Source organism: Gobio gobio (assembly GCF_949357685.1).
Source record: "Gobio gobio genome assembly, chromosome: 18".
Taxonomy (NCBI): domain Eukaryota; kingdom Metazoa; phylum Chordata; class Actinopteri; order Cypriniformes; family Gobionidae; genus Gobio; species Gobio gobio.
Genome location: NC_137111.1, coordinates 36,508,964 through 36,536,470, shown reverse-complemented (window position 1 = coordinate 36,536,470; position 27,507 = coordinate 36,508,964). Strand labels below are relative to the sequence as shown.

Below are 27,507 nucleotides of genomic sequence, written 5' to 3'. Positions count from 1 at the left end.
ATGGCTACAGCTGCTCGAACTGAGATTCCTGGAATTGAACGGTCCAGGAAAAGGTCAGCGAGAGTGATTTCATGCCTCTTTGGGATGGCACTACGAGGCGTTGTTCACTTGCAGTACACAAGCTTCTGGAGGGTGCGTAAATCTGAACAAGCGAGTTTAGGTATATTGGTGCAGAGCCTGTGGTTGATTTGTAGGCAAGCACTAGTGCCTATGCAAGCGGCTGTCAAATTGGCAGCCAGTGCAAACTGATGAAGAGAGGTGTGACGTGGGCTTTCTTCGGCTCATTGAAGACCACCCACGCTGCTCGATAGTGCATGCCGGAAGGCCCAGTAGAAGAGCATTACAGTAGTCCAGTCTGGAGAGAACAGGAGCTTGGACCAGGAGTTGTGTGGCCTGCTCTGATAGGAAGGGTCTAATCTTCCTAGTGTTGCATAACGCAAATCTGCAGGACCGGGCTGTTACAGTAATATGGTCAGTGAAGTTTAACTGATCATCAAACACAACTCCAAGGTTCTTGACTGTCCTGGAAGGAGTTATGGTTGATGAGCCAAGCTGAATGGAGAAATTGTGATGAAGTGCTGGGTTGGTTGAGACCAGGTTTTCGCAAGGTTGAGTTGAAGGTGATGGTCCTTCATCCAGCCAGAAATGTCTGTCAGGCAGGCTGCAATACGAACAGCAACTGTAGGATCATCTAGTTGAAATGAGAAGTAGAGTTGAGTGTCACCAGCATAGCAGTGACAGGAAAAGCCATGTTTCTGGATGACAGATCCTAAAGATGACATGTAGATGGAGAAGAGAAGTGGTCCAAGCACTGAGCCCTGGGGAACCCCAGTAGCTAGATGTTGTGACTTAGACACCTCACCCCTCCACGACACCCTGAAGTGGACATTTGTCCTTAATCATTTAGTCAACTTCGACAGTGGTTTCTTCTTGATTGGAATAGCAGTTTTGTGAATATTTGCAAATGTTTTTTAAATGCTAAATCACAACGTCAGACAAACCAGAAGTTGAAACTTTGCATGTTTGGTATTGTTGGTAAAATAGGTCAACCGCATTCAAATATAATTTTTTTTACCACTAGGTGGCACTGACCCAAAACTTCTCAGGCTCTTTCAGGGCATGGCGCCAAGTTTCGTATATGCTAATGCATTCATAAAATACAGCCTTTTACTACAAAATTCAAAATGGCCAATATGGGAATTGGGTATCATTCGACTTGGCATGTAGTAACGGATCTAACAAGACCAATTTTATTTGTCTTCGTCTAATTCGTTCGCACGTCATTCAAGAACGGTTGGGTTTATCAAAATGTTTTTGACAATTTTTTGCTAGCATGGCCTTTGAAAAGTATTAAAAAGGTGGGAATAATTCAAAAAAAGGGAGAATATGCGGTTTCCTTATGGTTCAAATTAGTTATTAACATAAATGAAAATTTGGACAGTTGATGGTGCTAGAGGGATTGAATTAGAGACTCCAAACTTGTGTGCCAAATCTCAAAACTTTTTACCATACGGTTTTATAATAATAAAAAAACGAACAGATACAATAGGTGTCATCGCACCTTCGGTGCTTGGCCCCTAATTATATAATAGTATATAAATAATACTAAAATAACACTGACTTCACATGTTCTTTTGTGTCCCACTGAAGAAATAAAAGTCTTACTGGTTTGGAACATGAGGGTGAGTAAAAGATGACAGATTTTGTTTTATCCTTTAATTCCCTTTAACTGTGAGTGTAAATATGTTGCTGTAGACTAAAAATGCATCTGTGTATTGTGGTGAACAGGTGATAAGGTCATTCCACTCCCAATATCTCAGTGTGGAGAATGCAGATTCTGTCCAAAAACAAACCTGTTTGACCGCAGCTGGTGAGAAACAGAACTTGTCACATATTTCATCGTTTTTTTTTAACGCTTACAAATTACTTTTTTTTTCTGTCAGGATAAATAAATATATTGATTTAATGTCGTATCCCACAACACGTTTTACTTGCCGTGGTCAGCCCTTCTTGCAGTTCACAGGCACTGGTACCTTCCCTGAGTATATCGTCATGAACCAGATTTATGTGGCAAAGATTCATGAAGATGCCCCACTCGACCTCGTGTGTCTGCTCGCCTGCAGCGTTGCTACTGGCGACGGTGCTGCTGTCAACACAGCTGGGGATGAGTAGAGACTCGAGAAGCATTTGGACACTTAACACTTTTGCTCAGTCAAAGAAAGCAATTCCAAACAAAGCAAAAGCAACCGTTAGCCTCACAGAATCACTGTTTGAGCGAATCAGATCTGTGGATGATTCGTGATTCATTCCCACATCCGAATATGATGACTTACTACATAGTATGCGAAAAGCAGTAGGTTACATGAAATGAGTAATATGTCCTCATTTGTAGTAGGCCTACTAATAAACAGTAGAGGAAAAATACCTGCATGACTTAACGTACTACTTTCAACAGGATCCTAAAGTGTGTATCCGTTGTGGTATTTCTACACTGTAAAAAAAAAAATCCTCCGAAAAATTGACATTTCCTTCAACCCTAAAACACAACACAATGCGTAATTCAAAATATGGGTAAAATCTGTGGAAAATCAATTCAGAAAATTCCGATGGTACATGGGACATATTTTTAAATACTTTTCTTAGAGTGTAGATTTCTATTTGTATTAGAATAATTCAAAATCAATAACAGTATTCCAAGTACGGTAATTAAAAGGTTGTAACTTTTGGCCCTCTAGCGGTTAAGAAAAGAAAACCGCATGAATTTTGTGGAAGAACACTGTTTTGGTTGTGCTTCGGCTCTGCATGACTGTGTGGATGAATATGGTTCCTTCTCAAACTAAAAATGAGATAATCATACTGCTCATAAAACAGTCACTACTAGGTTTAAAGGCCCCGATATGCTTCAAGTGAAGTTCTTTTTCGTTCTTCGTTTAGGGGTAAAACAAAGTTTGAAATTCTGACTAAAGTGTCTTATTTTTGTGGCTTGAATAGTGAGGTGAAAGTTAAGGTGCATTACTATAGTAATTGGTTTGTGTTTTTGTGAAGGTAACACCAGGCTCTGTGTGTGCAGTGTTTGGACTGGGTGCAGTCGGTCTGGCTGCAGTCATGGGCTGTAAAAATGCCGGAGCCTCTCGCATCTTTGCTGTGGATATTAACGAACAGAAGTTTGAGAAGGCAAAGGTCTTTAGTGCCACTGATTTTCTGAATCCAAAAGCATATAATAAACCAATCTCTGAAGTACTGGCAGAAATGACCAATGGAGGAGTGGACTTCTCACTCGAGTGTGTGGGCAACACTGAAGTAATGGTAAGACCTCACTGACACATACTCTACAGTATGTAAAAAGTGCATTTATGTACTTACTCATTTAAAAGCTTTCAGTACTTTCAATCTTTGTGTGTGTGTGAATTAATGCATCTTTGACCTCAGGGGAGTGCACTGGAGTCGTGTGTTAAAGGTTGGGGTGTGAGTGTTTTGGTTGGGTATACTGATGCAAACTTTTCTGAACGACCAATTCAGCTCATATCTGGGAAAACCTGGATAGGAACTCTATTAGGAGGTAAACCAGCCGCCAGTTAATGCTGTCAATGGCTTTCAGTGTAGATGCCTATACATGCATTACTTTCTGTTTATGTGAATAAGGTTTTAAGGTCAAGGACCTTCCAAAACTGGTTGAAGACTACATGTCCGGCAAAATAAAGCTTGAGGAGTTTATAACACACAAAATGAATCTCTGGAGGAGATCAACGATGCCATCCACCTTATGAAAACTGGAAAATGTTATATTTATCACATTTTTCTGTATCCCAAGTTAATCCTGTCAAAGTTGTAACATTTTTTCCTATCTTACAGTATTCGATGCGTACTGAATATATCCAAATGAGAAGCAAATCATCTTCACCCAACTTCTACACCACAGTCTGAGACAGATGGGAATAGATTGCTCAGACTTACAGCTTTCACGCTTAAAACTATTTCTGAAAGGTGTAAAACTAAAATGATTGATTGAATCTTGTACTCCAGTTCTGCATGGCAAGAAATTTAATTGTTTCATTAAAAGCAACAACAATTCAATACAGAGGAACTTCTTGGATGATCTTTTCACCTGCTTTCATAAGTCATTATTGAAATTGCATTCTGTTGTGATGATAGCTTGAAGTTTGGCATTTGTTGTACATAAAAAAAAAACAGTCAAAATAAAGGAGTAAAATATACTTTAATTCAGCTTGAATACTGAAACACTGTAATTGATTCCATGAGATGCATCCAACTGACAGAGGCCTGCAACTGCTTTTCAGACTTTCGCATTGTTCTTTAAGTAGACAAACAAAAATCATCTTGTCATTGACTAAGGATGACTGCAGTGAGAGGACATTCAAAAAGGCCACTCTCTCCTCATCACAGAACATTACTACACCATTGTACTTAGCCTAATGTTTCCCTAGGTGTTCACAGACACGTTCTCACTCAAACTGGATCGATTTAATTGAACCTTATGAACGCTGGTAGAAGTTCATGAAAAACATTTGTACAATGTTCAATAACATTACGAGGCACTCTTTCATCTGTAAAGAGTTGTCATATATCAATCTTGATTTGATAAGATTTGGAGAGACTCCACAGGGTTTTATCACATACACTCGTTGCATCTCAAACCTCAACAATGGCTTACAAAACAGACCCGGTACACTGCAACGAGCCAAGGCATACAAACACACTGAAGCAGACTGAGACAGCAAACCTCACACAGCTGACACGCTCTCATTAAACACACAGGTGCGTACACGCAAAACCACTCACACAGATACCTCTGCCATGTAGACAGAGTGCGGTGACACTGAAACCAGGTTAAAGGCCAGTGCCTTTGAATTTTCTCAGATCCAAGCTGATTAATGTGACTGCCAGGTGACACATTCAAAAGTTATCAAATCTCCATCTCCTGCCCAAATCCAATGACACGGCCACTTGGCCAATCATCTCCTGCCCAACAGAGAACCACAATGTGATTGGCTGATCGGTGATATGGGGCAGAGCCGCTGTATCCTCCACTGCACAACAGGGCTGATATAACCCTACCATCCTACATTTGGGACAGAAAGTGAGCACGGCCATTATCCTCGAGGCGACGTGTAAGGATTTCACAGCCGGTCTCCGTCACAAGGAGCGTGTGTTCAAACTGGGCAGAGCGTTTGCCGTCACGAGTGACTGCAGTCCAACCATCTGGCCACGTCTCATCTTGCCAACCACCTGCACAGAGCAAAGACTCTTAAATATTCAATTGATTACAATATTTAAATCACACTGAGTCTCATTTTTACTTAAATCACACTCATTTTTATAGTTAACAGTATATGTGGAAGGAAAGAAGACTTGAGCAGTTGGGTTCAGCAATTTGCTTGCATGATACACAAGAATATTGCACTTACACAAAATGAAACAGTAACACTTTACAATAGGGTTTCATTAGTTAAAATAATAGTAATGAACTGCACTTCTACAGCATTTATAAATCTTTGTTAATATTAATTTCAACATTTACTAATACATTATTACAATCAAAAGTTGTATTTGTAAACATTAGTGCACTATGAAGTAACATGAACAGCTGCATTTTTATGAACTAACCATGAGCAACACATTGGTTACTGTATTTGATCATCTTTATTAATGTTAGTTAATACATAAACTAATGTTAACAAATTAAAGCTTATTGTAAAGTATTACAAATGAAACTTATAGCCAACCATTCAAAAGTGATACGATTTTTTTTTTGAAGACGTCCCTTATGCTCACCAAGGCTGCATTTATTTGAATAAAATGAATTAAAACAGTAATATTGGGAAATGTTATTAGAATTAGATATTTTCTAATGCAATTCATTCCTGTGATGACAAAGCGGAATCACATTATTGCTGCATTATTAATGTTCTGATTTGGTGCTCAAGAAACTATTATTATTATCAATGTAGAAAATAGTTGTGCTGCTTAATTTTATTTTTTCCTCTTACCTTCGCAGATCATGGGCTCAATAGTAAAAACATGTCCAGGCTTCATCACTCCAACGGCTTTATTTTCTGTAGAAATACATGAAACAAGGACAGTACAAGCTTTATGAGTGTTTACAATCTCTGCAGATTTGATTACAATCACAGTGTGCAATACTTGTATCATTCAGACTGCATCAAACATGACAAGATGTTACTCACTGGCATAGTGCGGTACATTTGGTGCCGTGTGGAACAGTTTGTGAATACCGTGACCACAGTAGCTCCGTACCACAGAGAAACCATTAGCCTGTGCATGTTTCTGGATGATGTTCCCCAGCTCACGATACCGAATACCAGGCTTCACTAGAAAAGACAGCAAAAAACCCTACCTCAGATCACAACATAGACATCCCGCTGTGCAAGCCTGCCCTCTAAAGGTCATTAGTGTCTAGATTACATCAGACAAACATACTGTACATATTACATAACCTAGTCCGAAAAAAATGTCAAATTCACATAACATGGGGTCTGTTGAATTGTTTAGTGCTTGTTTGCATGTAGTTTCATACTCACCAGAGTCGATAGCTTGCATAAGACATTCATAAGTGGTCTGAACCAATCTCTTGGCTCCCTCATCTACTTCTCCCACAAAAAAGGTTTCATTCAGATCTCCATGGTAACCATTGTGGTAAACCGTTATATCGACTGCAGGGAAAAATAATAACATATGATTGGCCAAGTGAGCCCATGAAGTGAAATTCAACTTGAGACTGAATTTTGTCCCTGAACGTTTCCCAAAACTCGGCAGAAAACTACACAAATTGATACAAAATTATTTGATTATGCATTCAGCTCCAATTATGATTGTAGAACTTCAATTGACAGAGGAATCCATTTAACATATTTTCATAACCTGTGGGGGAAAAAAAGCAAAAAGAGGCTGCAGATTCCGTCAGGATCTTGCCTTCAGTATAAGGTCTGTTTTAGTGTACAATTGCCATTGAAAGTAAACAGAAGAAGTTCTCAGGAATGTATCCTGTTATATTTATATTGAGGTATTCAAAGACAAAACATGCAGCCTGGAATCAAGAGCTTACTGGTTATTTCTTTCTTTTACTTTCTATTTTGACATACAAAAATAAACAAGATTTAATAATGTGTTATTTTGGGAACGGGACCAAAACTGAGGAGAAGGAAACAATATCAGTCTGGACACTGCCAAAGCATTCACAGAAAAGTGAAAATGTGTGGATATCCTTTTAAAATAGCATTCTTGGAGGCTAAATAAGATATCTTGTAAGATGCATGCATATACTTTGTGCACATTAATGCTGATACATACTGTTTAGTATGTCCCCATCTTGAAGGAGACGGCGGTCAGGTATCCCATGACAGATGACTTCATTAACTGAGGTGCAGCAGGACTTGGGAAAGTTGTAGTAATTCAGAGGAGAGGGGTAGCAGTTCCTCGCTGTACACGCCTTAACATAAACATGGTAAACATGGAGAAACCACATTAGCATCAACACTCAAGAATGGCCATACAGTAGGGATGAAACGATACGCTCACGTCACAATTCGATTTTGCTGGTCACGTGAACGTCTGCGCTTACTACAGTACGCATATCGTCGTAAATCTGTTCATCATCTAAAGCCATTGTGTCTCTTCAGAAGACTTGAATTTGAATTAGACCACTTGATGCCTTTAAGGACAGAAATCTCTAGGTTTCATAAAAAACATAATTTGTGTTTGGAAGTTAAACGAAAATCTTATAGATTTGAAACGTACATGATGAAATTTAAAATCTTGGGTAAATTACCCCATATAAATAGTTAGCCGAGTCTTGGATAATACAAACTCTATATTGCAAATAATATCGTTTACATATAGTCAAATTTTTATATGGCTATTTCTACGTACCGTTACAGCCCTACCATACAGGCTGCATTACTCAAATCATGAAAGTAAGAGTCTACAATAAATAAATAAAAATCCATGTATTCAATAAGCATAATTGTCAAATAACTTGTCAAATTATTGACAAAATTATGCACTTTCTAGAAGGAAACTAGCAAAAAGTAGTCCAGCACGAATCATGACATTTAGAGCAGTGGTTCTCAGTCAGGAGTTTAGGGCCCACTAGGGGGCTTCAGCAAACTTCCAGGGGCACCCCAAAATGTCTAAAAATGATTTAAATTTAGTTATATTAACACCAATTATAGGTATATTACTTTAGTTATCTGAATTAATATATAGTTATCAAAATTAATATGCTAAAAAAAAACTAAAACAAATATGCACAATAATAAACTGACATCATATTTTTGAGTTTATTCATTTTTAATACAACAAATGGACCGTACATATCAGCTTAAATAGGAGGGCCTTTGAATATCATCTGGAGTCAAAAAGGTAAAGAACCACTGCTTTAGAGCAAATAAAAGAGACAAAATTTCCATATGAAAACCCTCTGCAATTTGGCATTTCCCTTAGATAACCTGTATTTAAGCGTTATGCATTGATCAGGCTACTATTTAATATTCAAAGAGAAAGAAAGAGAGAAAAGATTATGAAGTTTTACCAAATGCACTGCATGGTCGATCTCCTCAGTTGTCACTCCAGGTTTCACCATCATGGCAGCAATGTCAAGAACTTCTCGAGCCAGCTGAAGGAGGAAACTGGCATGTGTAAATTTCAGCAAATCAAACGCATCTTGATTTCCTCGCAGTGGTTGCACGTAACGTTTATTAGAGTGGAATTCAATTTTAACTTTTTTTTTAAATCATTACATAATCTAGCACCAGTCCATCTCGCGGAGTTGGTACATCCACACAAATCATCAGGACATTTAAGAATGCTGTCCATCCCTAGGTCCAGACAGAAGCACCATGGTGATTGAGCATTTGCTATTGCTGGTCCAACACTCTGGAACAGCCTTCTCTTTTTGTTTTTCAAAAAGTTAAGTTTTTATATTGTTTTGAAAAATTATTTCATCCTTTCATTAATAATAAAATTCTCTCTTATTCGATGTATAGCAAATTGGTCAACCCATGGTTGTTTTTAAATGTGCTTTATAAAGAAAGAAATAAAAGAAGATTGGAGGAAACAAACAGTCTTTAGTCAACAATTCAAACCTCCTCTTAGTGCTTCTGCTCACGACAGACTTGATAGGCTGACACTAGCAAATTTTCAGCTGATTTGCATAAAATGTTTGAATTTATCTTGCGTTTTCTGGGTTTCTCCACACAGATGACAAATGACTAATTAAATAAGAAATCTGAGGCAGAACGAACAGCAGCAGAGCAATTAGAAGTTAAATAGAGGCAGAAAAATTTCTCACACCATGCATCCTAATTAAATCTATTACATTTGTTTTTGTTCTATCAGTATTCTCGTTTCTAATTCTGTAAGCATCAAGCTGATTTGCTAAAACTGGTGCATTGCATTACAAGAATAAATATTTTTTTTCATCAGCTTATGGGACGCCACTCACAGAACAAAAAATTTAATCTAGGACAATATTTCTTGAACTGTATTGTGAATGTTACACACATTAACAACGTAATTCTATTCATTCAAGTATAACACAAAACTAAAGGTAGTTAATTAACTACAGTACATGGATTCCTGTTCTCTATTATTTGGTGGTTGTTGTACTTTATCCCCGACTCTCACAATAACACCCAAAACTTCATCTGTTACATTTCAGTTATTATTCTGCATGCAAAATTAAAATGATGTTATGATGTTGATTTACCTTGCAGACAACTCTCATGCCCTCAATCTCTTCAGCGTTGAGGATCTTAATCTGAGACGTCCCTTTCATGGTCTGCTCTGACTCTGACATTCCTGCAAGATGTGATGAATTTGTGAATTGGTGAGCAGTAAAATACACTGATACCCATCTACCCACAAAAGCATCTTACTACCACTCAAATATATTAACTAGCTCTGCCTACTGACCTTCACCACAACAGAATCTCAACAGCACAGTCTCCAGTCAGCTAATGAAGACAACATAACCACTTCTTAGAGACAAACACACACACGCACACATATGGACGCTGATCTAGTGAGTGCTAGGACATGACAGTTTGGCAATGATGTAATCACAGACAGTTCCTGCTGGGGCTGGGCGGTATGACTATATATTGTGTGGATAATACTATGTATTATCTTTTCACACTGCGCTTAATCCCAGGTTATTGTTGTTCGAAGCACTGCTTTTAACCCTGCGTAGAGGAAACATTTCACAAACGTTTAGAAGAGGGAATAGTTTTACCCGGGTTTATGAAACCCTGTTCTGGAGCACTGCGGTGCCAAACGTGTACATTATTAAACACCATGATGCGGTGTTAGAATGTTACTGCTAGATGCTTAGCAACAAACAGCAAATCGCATACCTCATATTGACGTGCTTTGGACAAGAGCATTGTATAAGTGTGTTTCAGCATTTGGGAGGGAAAAATGTCAAATGGTGACAGAAAATACATCAACTGGATTGAAAAGGGCATTTCTCTCAATTTTACAGTCCGAAAAGTCCATTCAAGAATAACTTGAACAGTCAGCAATAGAATATATGAGGATGCCCAATGCTAGAGCCTTCATGTAAACAGTAAAAAGCCCTTAAAGGATTTAAAGGGATAGTTCACCCAAAAATGAAAATTCGGTCATTAATTTTTCACCCTCATGTCGTTCCAAACCCGTAAAACTTTCATTCTTCGGAACACAAATTAAGATATGTTTGATGAAATCTGAGAGCTTTCGGTTCCTCCATTGAGAGCTACGCAACTACCACTTTGACGCTTCAAAAACTTCATTGCTTTATATGATGAACAGATTAAATCTAGGCTTTTATCCACATTTAAACATTGATCAGCAAACATAAACAGAAGTTCGACCGAACCTGCTTGACATGCGAGAACAAACCTCAGTGGTTCTTCTGGAAGTTCAAATGTGTTGCGTAACACGAGAATGAACCTCATTGGTCCTCGCATGTCTCGCACACATGCTTGAGCTTCCGCTTACCACAACTGATGAGTGAGTTGATGAATGTTTATGTGAATAAAAGCCTAAATTCAATCTGTTCATCATATAAAGCATATCTTCAGTAAATGTGGATTAAACCGCTCAATTCATATGGATTAGTTTTATCTCTTTATGAACTTTTTGAAGCGTCAAAGTGGTAGTTGCGTAGCTCTCAACGGAGGGACAGAAAGCTCTCAGATTTCATCAAAAATATCTTAATTTGTGTTCCGAAGATGAACAAAAGTCTTGCAGGTTTGGAATGACATGAGGGTGAGTAATTAATAACAGAATTTTCATTTTTGAGTGAACTATCCCTGTAAGTAGTAGTAGTAGTAATGCGAAAAGAGAACAGGATGTGTCTAAAACAAGAATTAAGTAATGTAACGCAAACAAGATGTACCATTTTTCATTGAATTCTCAGCATAAACACTACAACGTTTGGTCATATCGCCCACCTCTAGTCCCAGCTGAGTAACGATATCAGCCATGCAGAAACAAACAGAGCCATGCTACTAAACAGACACACACTCGCTCACAATAATACACTCACACGCCCACTGCGGAGCTAACCGCTCCCTGTAATGCTATTAAAACAAGAGGACAGCACCGTCTGGACACACATGGGAAGCGGCGGGGCTTCGTACCTGCCAGCAACCCAACCTCTGCAGCTGCAGAGAGCAAGAGAAGAGCTTCAGACACACACTGCAGCAGCCCACCCCCAAACACACACATACACGGAAATAAATGGTAACGTGTATAGAGTGACTTGAGGACCATCACACACGCTCTCACAAAGAAGTGCTATTGAACCTACGTTTAAAAATGAGCACACACTCCTGACCTAACCATGGGATGCTTTTGAAGACTTTTAGGCTTTTTCAATACATCACTATTGTTTATTTTGAAAGCCGGGGCCAGAGACTCAAGGAAGAGCTAATAACAGAGGAATGAGAGGCTGTAACTATAGGAGCCTAATACCAACTAATCACCAACATAATGGTTACTTACGGGAAGACTCTGCAGCATCCGTTAATGAGGGACAAATGAGCATTTATTCACAATACACAGTGATTCATGAGAGATGCATCTTCACTAGAAGAAAAATCATAATTCGTTCTTTAAGACGTGTATGGTCTATCATTGTTTGAAGGACTGTTTCATCATGAACATCATTTACAGGGACCAAAAAAGAACTTGAACACTTAAACACATCTGAGTTCCATTGCATTGAATAAAAATAGACCTTTTCTAAGAACTTCATGTTTTCATGGTTCTCAGACACACTAACTAGCATAGCAAGTGATAATTTATTATTTTTAAAAACCCACTCGTTTAAAAAGTTTAGGGTCTGTAAGATTTAACGTTTACTCAGCAACAATGCATAAAACTGATAAAAAAAATTAAAAATCTCAAATAAATGCTGTTCTTTTTTAACTTCCTGTTCAACAAAGAATCCTGAGCATTCAACATTGATAAGAAGAAATGTTTCTTGAACACCAAATCAGCACATGAGAAGGATTTCTGAATTATCTCTCTACACTGAAGACTAGAGTAATGACTGTCGAAAATTCAGCTTTGCATCAAAGGAATAAATTACATTTTAAATAATATGAAAATAGAAAACAGTAAAATAGAAGACGTCACAAAATAACTGTCTTTTACTATAACTGTTTTTTGATTTGGATTTGGCCTCATTGCCTCCTTTTCCTAATTTCAAATATACAATTCTGAGTTTATTAAACTCCAAATCATAATAATAAAGGTGATAAACAAAAAACAGAGTTAAAGCTTTCAGTGAACTGAGGTTATTCTTGCACATCTAGATGTGTATATAATGTGGTCAGCAGAGGTGCACTATTGCAGCAAACACTTTAAAAACCGCACTTTGAGATGGAGACCATTAGTTTAAAAGCTTGTATATCAGCTCATTGCAAGGGTCAAAAGTAAAACTTCATACAGGCGTACTCAAAACAGGGCAGCTGGTCAGAATAGTGCAATGATTCAGATAAATGGCTTGGGGCAAGAAAGCTAGTCCAGGTTAGAGAAGTCAATTTGAGTTTTGTAGTGCATAATTTGCAAAATGAGGTCATGATGAGGTCACGATGCATGAAGGGTTTTGCAATCTTACCCAAAGGATGATCTGCATAGTCTGGTCTCTGGATGTTGCTAGGAACAAGCCGCATGGGAGTCTGAAAACAACCAAGGAAAAAATATTTTTGTTCATTAACAAATTTGTTCTATTCTTTAGTAATCCATGTGTGAGTGTGCTGTAATTATGATGCAATTTTTTATGCTGTCTGTGCTCATGTCTCTAGTGTTCGGTGTCCTTACCAGTGGATAGTAGGGTCGAAGTTTACCAGTGTATCTGTACCCAGGCCATGGGTCTGTGTTGATTTCTTTCTCCACACAGTTCGTTCCATCATCGTTTACTTTGTCCTCCTCTACAGATAAAATGCCAGATATAAATGATGGCATTATGCAAGACATGATTTGAATAGAGCAAAAAAAATGCAAATGCAAAATTAAAGTTAAAGTTCAGTGAGAGTGAATAAAACAACACATACTTGCTTTTTTGTGGAGCAGTTTATGGGTGGCCCAGCTGCCTTTGAAACATTCCTGAAAACATAGAAGATCTTAAGTTATTACTCAAACGATTTCACTTCTTAAATTTCTGTTAGCTTTGATAGTGTACAAAATTAGTTTAGGTTCAGTACGTTTTTTTCTTCAAACTAATTATATACGAACGAATATATGTTATATTGATCAAAAGGTGAAAGTAAAGACATATATAATGTTATAAAAAATAAATGCTGTTCTATTGAACTTTCTATTCATCAAAGAATCCTGAAAATTTTTATCATGGTTTTCACAAAAATATTAAAGGTCCCGTTTTTCCTGATTTTTTGAAGCTTTGATTGTGTTTACAGTGTGCAATATAACATGTGTTCATGTTTCGCGTGTAAAAAAACAGTATTTTTCACACAATTTACTTATCTGTATACCGCTGTTTTCACTGTCCTAAAAAAACGGCTTGATGATTTCCTTATTCTATGAAGTCCCTCCTTCAGAAATACGTAACGAGTTCTGATTGTGCCAGCGGTTCCCGTGTTGTGATTCGACAGCAGCTTAGCAGCGGCGTTGCCCGGAAAGGTCGCGCCTCTTACCATAACGGGGAGATGCATGCGCTCAAAGTACAGCGTCCCTGAAGGCCAAACAAAGGTGATTTGACTCCGGGATGAAAATAACAGCATCTGGACGACATGGCGAAAAAAACTCTCTACAAATGCAACCGAACACAACACTTCCTCTTCTCCACGTCGGAGAGCAACACGACCACGCCCCCTTTTTTGCGTATTCTTGTGGGCGGAGGTTAGTCAACAAACTGTTCTATTGACGTAATTAAAGCAGGATGTACAGGGATGTAGTCCAAACCAGCCGTTCGCTGTAGGCTTTGAAAAGGAACTTCTGTTAAATAAAATATCTCGCTTGGCATTGAACTTTGAGCTTTATAATTTTACAGGTATTATTTATGCTCTAACAGCAATATTACACACTAACTAAAGTTTGAAAAATGGGATCACGAAGAACAGGACCTTTAAGCAACAACGGTTTTCAACATTGATAAGATGTTTCTTGAGCACCAAATCAGCATATTAATATTTTTAATGGTAGTGTATATTATAGCATTTAAAATGTAACATTCTCTTCCAGGAAACTGATCAAATATTATGACTATGAGTGATGATCTTGCAATGAATGCAACAGGAATATCAAAATTTGTGTCCAAAATTATGCTTGCAATAAATAGCAAATCATAGTCCAAAGTAAAGTCTTTTTATATGTGCAGCTTCCAGTTTGAATAGGAAGTACATTAAAGGATTAGTTCACTTTAAAATGAAAATTTCTTGATGATTTACTCACCCTCATGTCATCCAAGATGTTAATGTCTTCCTTTCTTCAATCGAAAAGAAATTAAGTTTTTTGAGGAAAAAAATACCAGGATATTTCTTGATATAATGCATTTCAATGGCAACCAACAGGATTAAGGTCCAAATCAATGCAGTTTCAAAGCGCTTCGAAAGGCTTTAGAGGGCTCTGCACGATCCAAGCTGAGGAAAAGGGGCTAATCTATTGAAACAATCTGTCATTTTTAAGAAAAATTTTACTTAAATAAAAATGTATATGATTAATATTAATATACATATATTAATATTAATTTAAGGCGTGATGACGTCATATGCCGTGAAGAATCACAACACTGAAGTCGAGAATTTGTGGTTAAAAAGTATATTATTTTTTATTGAAAATGACTGATCGTAATACCTTATTCCTCAGCTGGGATCTTGCAGAGCCCTCTAAAGCCCTTTAATACTGCATTGATTGGGACCTTCAACCCATTGGTTGCCATTGAAATACATTATATGGAGAAATATCCTAGAATGTTTTCCTCAAACTTAATTTCTTTTTGACTGAAGAAAAAAAAGACATGAACATCTTGGATGAGATGGGGGTGAGTAAATTATCAGACTTTAGCACAAATAGAAAGAAAAGCTGATGAAAATATCCTATATAATACATCACAAAGCTCTGCACTTCTCCATTTTATAGCATTGCAGGGAGAGCTTGTTACACAAAATGAAACTTCTTTCATCACTAACTCACCCTCATGTAGTTCCAAACCTGTATGACTGACTTTCTTCAGTGGAACATAAATGAGGATAATCTGAAGAACGTTAGGGTCCAAACAACATGGAACCCAACTGACTTTCAGTGCTTGAAGACAAAAACTTACAGAAGTGTTTCCACAGAGGAAAGAATTTCATACAGTCTTAAAATTACATGAGGGTGAATTATATAGTGCTGCAAAGCTGAATGTTTGAATCAAATGGAATCGGTGGAAATCTCAAAACCGATATATTGGGCTTGGCAACACCCTGTCATAATATCAGCCCCTCAACTCCAAAAGCAGGACACCAGACCTGCAACAGGTGCTGGAGTCCAAATTTGTTTTAAAATGTAATGAGCGGTCCACTTGTACAGCATTTTTTGAACACATGCCTTAAAAAACACACATATTATGGCCAAAATTATGCTGTGCACTCTTATGTTTTGCCTCAAAACCCAGTTAACTGCCAACCTAGACAGCATTTTGTTCACCATGGCCATATAGCAGCCCACTAGGATTTGAGTCATTGCCTAGACTAGGAGTGCCCAGCAGCGAATCACACGAGAATGAAGAGTCAGGGTTAAATCTACACTCCTTTAAAGGTTGGACGGATTTACGCATCAATGTTGTCATTTAACTTTACAGATTATAATACAATAACTAAAAGGTTGGTGTATTGATTTAGCAACTGGACAGCAAGCGGGCCACGTTGAGCTGAAGTCATTTAAAGCACGCTGAGCAGAGAAACAGCTCCCAAATCTACATTTTCACTCCTTGTTAGGGTTTAACATCCCAGACAAATACGTTATCCTGAAAATCACCATGCACAAAACTTTAATGCAAACGTCAAAGCGCAAAGCAAGGGTTAAAGTGCCTGTTTATGATGTAAAGACAGCTAGCTAGCTAATGCTGAGCTCAGTACCGTAGGCCGGCAGCGTGACATGCGCTACAAAACCCGAGAGCTTCGCTTGTTTCTTAAACCAAAGTGTCAGAGCTTCACCTGAGAGCAAAAGTATGAGCCTTGAATTCCGAGTTTGATGCATGTGGGACACTGGAGCTTAGCTTCGCTGCAGCAGCCTTCCGTCTCGCACTCCCGTGTCTCCACCGCCGCCATGCTTCTGCTGTCGGTCACTGAGAGAGAGAGCTGCTGCTGTCTAACCGCTGCAGTCATCTGAGATCAGAGGGAGGGAGGGACTCCAACATCACCTTGTGCATCATTGCAAAATTGAGTATTTATTTATCTATTTATTTTACCTTACTGCAGCCACAATTATTGACCAGACGTCAATGTAAAGTTAGTTCGTATATTTGTTCTCCCACAACTAAAATAGTTCCACAAGAAGCAAAAAACATCACAGGCCTCACCAAGCAACGCAGACCTAATACCGGACAGGAATTCTGTTTATTAGTGGAGCGGAGTAACAGAGACCCACCCAGCTCCGCTCAAAACGTTCTGTAAAGCCGCCTCCGTAGCTCCATTCCAGGTTTATCTATTTCCCGCTCCACTCTTGAATAGCAAGAGAAACCCAGCTCTGAGCTAATCTGGATCCGGAGAAAACGTGAACGCTAAAGTCTTCGTTACAGGTATCATGGGAGAAACAAAGAATCAATTAAATCAATTGCTTAGCAATATTATTCACTGTTTTGAAGTGCTCAAAACAACATAAGGCTGGTGACACCCGCTGGTTAAAACAGTGTACATGCAACAAAAACTCAATGACATAGGCCTATAATAATGGTTCATGTAAGTGCCACCTTTTACATCGTTTTCTTTAAGTCAAAATGTACTAAATGTAATTTTATATATATACATAATTTTTTTCTTCTTCAAATAATTCAACACCCTTATTGATCATAGTTCTGTAAAATCTGTGTTCTTTTATTAATATGTAGTGCTTGTTTTTTTGTTATTAGGCAAGGCTTGGGGTTAGTAGTTAGAAGCAAGCTGGTATATAAGCACAATTTTTCACCACACAATTATTTCATTTGGAATAACAAAGACATACTATTTAAAAACAAATCTTTATTCCATCATACTTGGTATAATGAAGGGATTATATTAGTAAGACAATTGCTTAATGCCAATGGATATTTGTTATCATGCACTGAATTTCTACAAAAGTTTCAATTACCAGTTAAACCGAGAGAATTTGCTGTTGTTCTTGACGCGATTCCAAAGAGTGTGACATTACTCTTAAAGAACTCTAATTCAGAAGAAATCAGTATAGACAATCTTTGTAGTAACATTTTCATTGGTAATATTAATGTTTTAAAACAAAAATGTTGCAATAAGGATATAAGAAATGCTCTTTGTTCTGTGTCTTTTCCTGCAGCAAGATTCTTTTGGTCATCTTTATTTGGTGATATCTCATGGGTCAAAGCATGGAAATTGCCAAATAAGTTTTGTGTTAATAATAAAATTAAGGAAGTGTCTTACAAAATACTTCACAGAATTTATCCCGCTAAGCACGTTTTGGAAAGATTTAAGTTAAAAATTTCATATACCTGTGAATTTTGTGCACTGGAAAAAGAAACTATTTTGCACCTGTTTTTTCACTGCATTTACTCAAGATTATTTTGGAAAGATTTAGAAAACTTTATTAATAGAAAAATGAATTGTATGATAGAAATATGTGTATTTGATGTCCTTTTTTATACTCAGAATGATAACTTAGAATGCAAAGAACAACATATTATAGAGTTATTGATTTTATTAGGAAAATATCATATACATAAAAAAAAGTGGACTCAATGTAAACCAAATTTTTCACACTTTGTAAATGACTTTACATTGTATGTAAATCTCTTGGAACAAGCAAAGAACAAAAAAGCAATGAAAACATGTAATGCTTTGAAAGCACTGGACTTTATGTAATTTTTTGTTTGTATGTTTTTTTTTTTTCATTTCCTGACAGCTAAAGTTAATGTGATATTATGAGTATGTAATACCTCATGTTCTTATGGCATTGAATAAAAAAAATAAAAAAATAGTTAGAAGCAAGCCTGTAGTGCTTCCGCGCCTCCCAGTATAGCTCCTAAACCCCACCCCTCCATGTATTTGAATGGACGCGAGACACACTAAACAATTTAATTACACTTCAAATAATTGTTTCCTAAAGATGGTTTCTGTCATTTTAGGCAGTTTTTATTACGATAATTTCATTTCAAGTGTTCGTTTTTTAAATAAGTTTAGTTTTAGTGAGTTATTTGATGCTATAAAAACGGGGGGTGTGACGTCATGATTGACAGCTGAGATTGACGGCTTCTCTGAGTGAAGTTGTCACTGAGGCACTAACAGACTTTTTTCGGGATTTTTGGGAGGAGATTGGAGCTTTAGCTTTAATTTATAAATTTCCATAGCTGTTTATTTCACACCAACACAATTAATTGTTCTGCATCTGCGAGAGTGTGGGCGGGCTTTTGATAATCGTGCCTCTACTTCCTGTTCTCTACTGCGCAACTCCGGTCCCGAGATCGCTACTGCGCAGACTCGGTCCCAAGATGTCAGCGCCGTAAGGGGGCCTATGAAAGCTTCAACTATGGTCAGCGGAAGTCAATGAAGTCGCGTCGTACATATTTTTTTACGGTCTATGGTTAGAAGCAAATCAATATCATTCTCCATTTTGTAATACACTTTTTCATTGGTTCAACAAATCAACGCCCTCTAGTGGTGAATCATTGGAAATTTGACCCCTCCATAGACAACAACGTCATTGCAACTTTCAAGATCCAGAAAGGTAGTAAAGACATTGTTAAAATAGTCCACGTGACTCCAGTGGTTCAACCTTAATTATGAAGCGATGAGAATACTTTTTGTGCGTAAAACCCCCCAAAAATTACGACTTAATTCAACAATTTCTTTGCTGTTGATATAGTAAATACAGTGCAGCGCTTCTGAGTTCTACGTCAGAACGTCGGCTTACCATTGGCCGAGGATGTTCATGTGAGCACCACGATGTTTGTGTGTAATGCTGATGCAGGAGCTAGCCAATGGTGAGCCGCCGTTCTGCCATAGAAATCGGAAGCGCAGCCCTGTATTTACTACGTCAACTGCGTAGGAGACCGACACAGACGAGAAAAAATAGTTGAATAAAGTCGTTATTATTAGGTTTTTTTCGCTTTATAAAATTAAGGTTAACCACTGTAGTCACATGGGCTATTTTAACAATGTCTTTACTACCTTTCTGGGCCTTGAAAGTTGCAATTATGTTGCTGCCTTTGGGTGGTTCAGAGAGCTCTTATTTTTTCATCAAAAATATTTTAATTTGTGTTCCAAAGATCTTACGGGTTTGGAACGACATGAAGGTGAGTAATAAATGACCAAATTTTAATTTTTGGGTGAACTAACCCTTTAAAGTACCTTTCTAAAGTCTTCTGCTTGCTGCTTCAAGTCAAACAAAGTCTGAAATCATGTGACTTGGCGAGTTTGAAACAAGCTCTGAATCAATGTTCCGAAACAAAAAAATCACGAATGTTTCGAGGCTATGTTGTTTTCAAAAGCGGCCATCTACAGGCCTATGATTCCATTCGTGAAAGAAAACACTATAATTACAGATGGAACAGAAATTGATCAAATTTCAGTCAAAGTGATAGATGTATAAACTTTGCACTGTGAATTTCGTATTGCTTAGCAACTCTATTAGAATTTAGGCTATATCCAATTTGCTAGCAAGCATTATATCGGTCACCCTGCACTGTAGATATCAGCATTATATTGTCCATTAGAAAACACATAGTTGAAATGTAATTGAATGCATATTCCATTTTATTTATTATTATTGTAAAGCATGTTTCTCTTTACTACACTGACTAAAGGTGTTGATCTGCTCCAGAGTAATCTGAACTAATCCTTTTAGTCTTTATCTTAATCTACGACAGTGTTTGGGAATGTCACACTCCTGCTCAGATGGCACTTCTTTCCTGGGACAGTGTACTTTATGTGTCTCTTAGAGCGATGCATCCAGTTCTATATGCAGACCTCACGTTGTGCTTTGCGTTGGTGATCTGTGCTCAGAGTCCGTCATGCCCATCTCTGTGCACCTGTGTGCTCCATGGTCGCAGCGATTCCAAAGGACTCAGGTACAGTCAAATAGGTTTTTCTGTAATCTTTCTTAACCGGTCAAGTCTTTGATCCTGAATTCTTTCATCCACACACTCTCTCCTTCACTCTGTTGTTGTCTTGTAAATAGTTTCTTACAATGTGCCAGTAATGTAGGGTAGAGATAATTGCAGAGGAAATATGTGTAGTATATGTCTTGTCAGAAAATTAATAGTGCATTTCCTGTTAAGTTGACAGATATTTCCTTCAACCCTAAAACACAACAAAATTCAAAATACTGATAAAACACAATTTTTACAGACTTATGTATAAAGGCCAATGTATCTTATCTTATCAATTTATCTTATATTGTGATGCATATGATACATTGGCCTGGCTAATGCTGTAACCATATTATACTATGCTTTTCCAAATTTTAAGTATGAACAGGTTGTTGCTGCTTTTCACACTATGTCAAAAATGTTCACGTTTTACTATCCTCGTGGGGACATTTTATTCCCACAATTTAGGGAATATTTTGGCCACACACACACATGTTAACTGTAATGTTTATTTATATTATTAATCTATGTATATATAATTTTTGGTGTTTTTCTTAGAACTGTGCTCTGTAAGAACCCAGCCTTGACTGCCATTCCAACTGATTTGCAAAGTGATACTGTCAAGTTTCGTCTAGAGCGCACCTCTGTTTCCAGGATCTTTAGAGGCGCTTTCTCTGCCATGCCAGAACTGCTTTATTTGTGGCTTACATATAACTCCATCACCGTTCTACATCCAAGGAGTTTTACAAACCTGTCTTCCCTTCATGAGTTACGATTGGACGGGAACCTCCTGTCCACCTTCCCCTGGGAGGGACTCAGGGATATGCCCCGCCTCCGAACGCTTGGACTGCACAATAACCGCCTGGCACGAATCCCACCCCTGGCTGCGCGTTACCTTGGCAATGTGACGTATCTGGACCTCTCGAGCAACAGGCTGAGCACCCTGCCCAATGATCTGACTGCTCTCTGGCCGTTCAGTGACGCCACTCAAAGCCAGCGCTCAGTGGTTCTAGGTGAAACATAAAGAGGAGACACCGCACTATAGTTAATTTGTTAAGCTGTAGGAAATGAAGTATGCAATTGTAAGTTATTGATAACTAAATAATTCAAGTCAGTGATCTGCATATGTTACTGGCGACAATAATTGTGTTTGACATTTGGACCCTACTGTACTCAGTGAGCCAAAATAAATAGGAAAAAGTTTAGCACATAATGGAGTAACACCCTGATTATACTAGAGGAACCGTTACACACACATCGACGCTGCCAAAGTCAGTGAAACCAATAGAAGTCATTAATGTCTTATGTTAATGAAATATTTATCCAACCTGAGTGGTGTACACAAACACAATTGTGATATCTAAGTGCGATCTGAGAGTTTTCAGCCTTTTGATAGCTCACTGTGTTCTTCCAGTGGAAACCTAAGCCCTGTACTCTTAGCCCAGACTTTCTGTAGAGATAAGTTTATGTAATCAGTGCACATACCTCTGAAGACTCAATATTTCATCACTAGTGTTGGGGATAACTGAGTTACGTAATCAGATTACTTTTTTTTCAAGTAACAAAGGCATTACTTTTAAATTTACAACAAAATATCTGAGTTATTTAGTAACGCAACTTACTTTGTTTTCCCATTTATTGACATATAATAAAGGTGCCTAGTGGGCACTTCTCCTGCCTCCATGTTGAGAGAAATCTGGAGTAAGTGCAGAGGAGTTGTGTGTGCTGTGTAAACATGATGGTTATTGTAGTTCTAGACTAAATGTGAGCATGCATTTACTCATCTCACTTGAAAAAATACTGATTTAGTATTCCTCAAAATTCCTGTGATATGCAAAACTAAAAACCGTGAAATGCAAACTCAGAATATTACCTGCAATAATTAAATATATTAAATCAGACAAATATACTTTGAACATTCTGTCATCACTCACCCTCAAGTTGTTCCAAACTTGGATGAGTGTCTTCTGTTGAACACAAAGGAAGATATTTTAACAAATGTTGGTGATCAAACAGTTGATGGGTCAGAATTTTCATTTTTGGGTGAACCATGCTGACCTTAAATGATCCAATTCAACCACACTAATAAGCAAAATAAATGACTTTAGATAAACATCACATTTGTTTTAAATAAAAAAATCACATTCTTCTTTGATCCAGAATGGCAGCACAGAGGTTTGTTTCAGCTGCGCCCTCTACTGTACAGGCGTAAATTAGCATTTCCTATTAAAAAACAAACAAACAAGCCCATCCAAGTGAGAAAAAGTAACGCAACGCATCACTTTTAGTAAAAAGTAATGGTAACACTTTACATTAAGGTTCCCTTTGTAAAAGGTTTATAAAGGTGTGTTTGTTAATTACTAATAACTCATTGATAAGCAGTTACTGCATGTATATAAAGGGTGACTTTAACGCAATGCCTGCCAAATAGTAAGCCATTTTTAACTCACTTGTTATAAATGCTTAATAAATGTATTTATTCACACTTATTTAACTCAATACCAGATTCCTGATCATGATGCAGCAAAAATAGACTATCATAGTGAGACTGAAGGGTGTTGTATTTGTGGTTTTCTCATTAATATCTCATGACTTCCACTTTTCTTAAAATGTTCCTTACCAGAGGTTACTGTCTTACCCATGATATTCCACAAAAAGCTCATGATGCTTAACCACAGCAGTGTATAAAATTTATTTCTTGTTTATCAAGATGAAATTATCAAACTGTATTTAAAAAAAAATCAAATAAACAAGAGCACGATAACTTGATGAGATATTAATAATGAGTGTTTTAATTCCAATATTAGTTAATTGTGAACCTTAATGTTGGGTGGACACTTGCGAACCATTTATTAATGAGTTGCAAACATTTATAACCTGTGAAAGTGAACCTTAATGTAAAGTGGAATCCTTCACTTCAGGAATCTGGTATCGAGTTAAATAAGTGTGAATAAATACATTTATTAGGTATTTATAACATGCAAGTTAAAAATGGCTCACTATTTGGCAGGCATTGCGTTAAAGTCACCCTTTATATTCATGCAGTTATAACTGCTTATTAACGATTTATAATGCATTTGTAAATGAGTTATTAGTCATTAACAAACAATCCAAACAATGGAATTAGTTACTTTTTAGGGAGTAATGCAATATTGTAAAGCATTACTTTTAAAAGTAACTTTCCCCAACACTGTTTATCACGTCACCATCTCTCACCCATTTCATTCCTCTCACAGGTCTTCAGGACAACCCCTGGGTGTGTGACTGTAGGCTTTCCACCTTGCTTGACATTAGTAAAGCCCCAGAATCCTCTCTGGTCCTATTAGATCGATTCCTGACCTGTAGTGAACCGCCAGGTCTCGCTGGAGTTCCCTTTCAGAGTGTGGAGCTCACTCGCTGCCGCCGGCCCTACGTGGTGACCTCTGCCACAAAGATCACAGCTTTACTGGGTAGCAATGTCCTACTTCGCTGTGATGCAACAGGACACCCAACTCCAACAATTATGTGGATAAAGTCAGCAAGACCCAACCTTTATAACCAAGGTATCTTCTTGTACACTCGTGCAATGTTTTTTATGCACACAAGTATTGTTATTGTTGACTAACAATGAAACTTTTTTTAGTTTATTCAAATAAAGCTGTAAAATGTATTCTAAATATTAGATAAATAAAAAAAAATTGAAATGTTTTCATTGGCAACTAACTGAAATAGGTTAATAGATGTAGTAAAATAGTGCTAGTTCATGTTAATGCATTAACTAATGTTAACAAATGAGACCTTATTGTAAAATGTATAATGTTCAATTAGGGAATTACTGTAATTTCGCTGGTGATCTCAGAGTTTTGAACTGCATTCTCCTTTTTTTTTTAAGCTTGTTGTAAGCAGATGCAAAACAGCACTGACATCGAAAGATTGCCCGGAAAACTTTCTGGCTGTAAGTTACCTTTAGAACATGGTCACACTTAAAAATAATTAACTCTTTAGCTGTAGTGCACTTGGTTTTTAAACCTTTGTTTAAATATTACCCTTCAAAACACATTGGTGCAAATGTTTTACAGATGTATAAGCTAGTAAACTGTCATGTAAGTGAGTGTTATCTTCATTCACTTGATTTAATGTCTAATTACATGATCACTTCCTGCAGATGTACAAGAGTCTTCACATGTGGGAATCCGTTGGTCGGCAGTCAGTCTTAATGGAATATCCTATAGAGATGCAGGGGAGTACCGATGCAGAGCACAAAACATGGCAGGGATATCAGAGGTCATTGTCCGTATGAATGTGGTCGGGATAATGGCAGAATATGCAAACTCCAAAAACTTGGATCAACAGCAAACTGTTGCAAAATCAGACTATTCGCAGAGGAAACCCAACCAGAAATCAAAGGCGATACGTTCTCAAAACATGACTGGACAGCCCTCCCTTAAAAAGAGAGTCATGAAAATCCCCAAAGCCAGCAGAGACAAAATGAAAAGGGACAGGACAGCTGTGCAGAACCTGCCACAGAGACACTTTTTGATTTCTTCTGAAAATCCACTCCACAAAAGGCAAACACCTCATGTCTCCATGTCAATTCACACCTGACACAATCAGTTGTGTAATTTCAAGTTTCTATTTTCTATGAATGACCATAACCTTGTATATTTCCACAATGGAAGATTACTTTCATGTGTATTACACAGCCATGACCACCAGATGGCAGCTCTAAACTAACGGTGATTACAAAAAATTACACTTAAAAACGAACTGAAATTGTACTTTTAAAAAAGTGTTAAAATGATGTTCCCTCACATGAACCTTTAATCATATCAGTAGCCTAATAAAAGTCACATTTTTATTGTAAAGAACTTATCTGGTGAATATTACTGGTGTATTAACCTACAGACAATAAAAACTATATAAAATACCTCTTTTATAATGTATAAATAAAGTGAACTTAGTAGCTGTCTATTAACAAATTGAGCCAGTATCTGTGTTCAACAAAGTTTTGGTATGAAAATTGAGTGTTGAAATGAGATTATTAATCTTTATTTAATTGCTCTAAAAGCTTCCTGCATTCCTCATTTCATTGATACTCAGATAAAGATGTTACAGCACTTTTGGTTCTACTCATTTTATATATTTACAGTCAAGGCATCTCACAGACTGATGATAACAAATGATTTATGATTATGATACGTCAATGAACATAGTCTTTTATATCGTTGCCCTCATATAAATGTTCAAGATATGATTTCATCACTCAGTCCTGTAAAATATACACCATATTCATGGTGAGAAAGTACAGTTTTACCTGAGCAGTCACTAAGCACAAGTCTGATTCAGTTTGATACACGCTCCGAATTGATTCGAAACAAAAGATTCCTAAATAATCTGTGTATCATTCATTCAGTTGCTTTTTTATTTCATATTGAAAGTAGAAGAATGAGAAAACAGCTCGTTTTTTTTTCATTTTTTTCAGAAAAATGAAGAAGCAACTCTCTCTTTCCTCTAGTCTTCTTCTAGTAAGTTATTTGCCTTTGTGCATTCCAGTCTTGTTTAGTTTTTTGCCTGACCTCTCTCACTGTCTGGCAGTAAGACTGGTGTAGCTGTCTGATTCTCAATCATCTGGTTCTGTGAGCCTCTGCCTGGCAGCAATGCTGGTGCTACATCTGAGAGCTCATCAAGCATCAAGCCTCTGGTTCCTTGTGTCCTTGCCTGGTCTTTCTCACCATCAGTCCACCTGGTGCTGCCTCTTCCTCTGCAGTCCTCATCCTCAAGCCTAGGACTTGTCCCAGTGGTAATTCTCCCCGTCTGCTTTCGGGTCATCTGCCCTGCCCTGCTGTTGAACTGTTTCCCGCCTCACTCTCCTTGTTGTGCCCTGTCTACAGTCTTGTCAATAAAACACCATCACCGCTCATTCCTCTGGGTCCTCTCTTCTGCAGATCCATGACTATAGGCGCGTAGTTTTTCTTTACAAAGTGACATCAGTAACTACTGGTCTGGCACGCAGAATATAGCATTTTTAACCGTTTTCGCAGATCCATGTGAGCGGAGATCGCTTTGACAACATTGTCGTCTATATGTGGAAAAATGCAAATTAGAAACTTTTAAAAAAATGTGTACTTTGTCGTGTAAACATACCCATAAATGACAGTCACTGATTTTGGGTCAGAACATTCTATGATCATTTTGCAATGAAATATAGAGAATATAAGTGATTTTGATTGAATGCAGCATTTACTTTTACAGCAAGTCTTTTTATTGGCCCTTTATTGTAAAAAGTTTGGGCACAAACACTTTCCTTGCTATATGTGTATGAATGATAACCTTAGGAGTTTTTAAAACCAAACATATAATATAATCAATTGTGTTCACATATGAATCAATAAAACTACATTCAGGAAGAAAACATACATGTGATTTAAACTTTGCATATGGGGTTTTTCCGTATAGTCACTAACATGGAGTGATTGTATTTAGATCCCCTATTCAAGGTCTCTGATCACATTTATCTCTTTTGATTGTATGATGTTGTGAATAAAGGATCACATATACCTGCCGTAGACTTTAATTTCTGATAAATGTTTTCATAATTTTCATGGATATCATTTGTTCAGTAACTTAAAACCACGTCAGCTCCGTAACATTCCCCAGTTCTCTCCCTTAAGCCCCTTCCTCTCCTCATAATAACTCTTTTCATGATACTCTGCTTTCCTATGCCTCCCTCCCCCACTTTTCTCTCT

The 27,507-nt window shown here is 37.5% G+C and overlaps 2 protein-coding genes and 1 pseudogene across 4 annotated transcripts; 2 read left to right on the top strand and 1 right to left on the bottom strand.

The window, feature by feature from the left end:
• LOC307141821 (alcohol dehydrogenase 1-like) lies at nt 1-3,832 on the top strand (annotated as a pseudogene). Its single transcript has 7 exons — nt 1-53; nt 1,651-1,682; nt 1,789-1,870; nt 1,944-2,168; nt 3,051-3,306; nt 3,430-3,559; nt 3,643-3,832. The product of its transcript is annotated as an alcohol dehydrogenase 1-like (transcript).
• A 365-nt stretch (nt 3,833-4,197) lies between these two features.
• On the bottom strand, nt 4,198-17,082 carry metap1 (methionyl aminopeptidase 1). 2 transcript variants are annotated; one of them, XM_079841983.1, is made up of 12 exons: nt 16,937-17,082; nt 16,683-16,853; nt 13,581-13,632; nt 13,348-13,457; nt 13,145-13,205; nt 9,746-9,837; nt 8,570-8,653; nt 7,330-7,468; nt 6,561-6,692; nt 6,207-6,350; nt 6,009-6,074; nt 4,198-5,247 (listed from the first exon to the last, which is right to left on the bottom strand). In XM_079841983.1, exons 2-12 carry the CDS (start codon nt 16,851-16,853, stop codon nt 5,081-5,083), a joined length of 1,218 nt encoding a protein of 405 aa, XP_079698109.1. In that variant the 5' UTR covers nt 16,937-17,082; the 3' UTR covers nt 4,198-5,080. The 2 variants fall into 2 exon arrangements, with proteins under 2 accessions (XP_079698109.1, XP_079698108.1); XM_079841982.1 differs by lacking the exon at nt 16,937-17,082 and adding an exon at nt 11,661-11,684 and having other exon boundaries at nt 16,683-16,888.
• A 3,482-nt stretch (nt 17,083-20,564) lies between these two features.
• On the top strand, nt 20,565-27,323 carry lrit3b (leucine-rich repeat, immunoglobulin-like and transmembrane domains 3b). The gene is made up of 5 exons (XM_079842456.1): nt 20,565-20,761; nt 21,341-21,795; nt 24,019-24,324; nt 24,654-24,716; nt 24,927-27,323. Exons 1-5 carry the CDS (start codon nt 20,589-20,591, stop codon nt 25,364-25,366), a joined length of 1,437 nt encoding a protein of 478 aa, XP_079698582.1. The 5' UTR covers nt 20,565-20,588; the 3' UTR covers nt 25,367-27,323.
• The last annotated feature ends 184 nt before the right edge of the window (nt 27,324-27,507 follow it).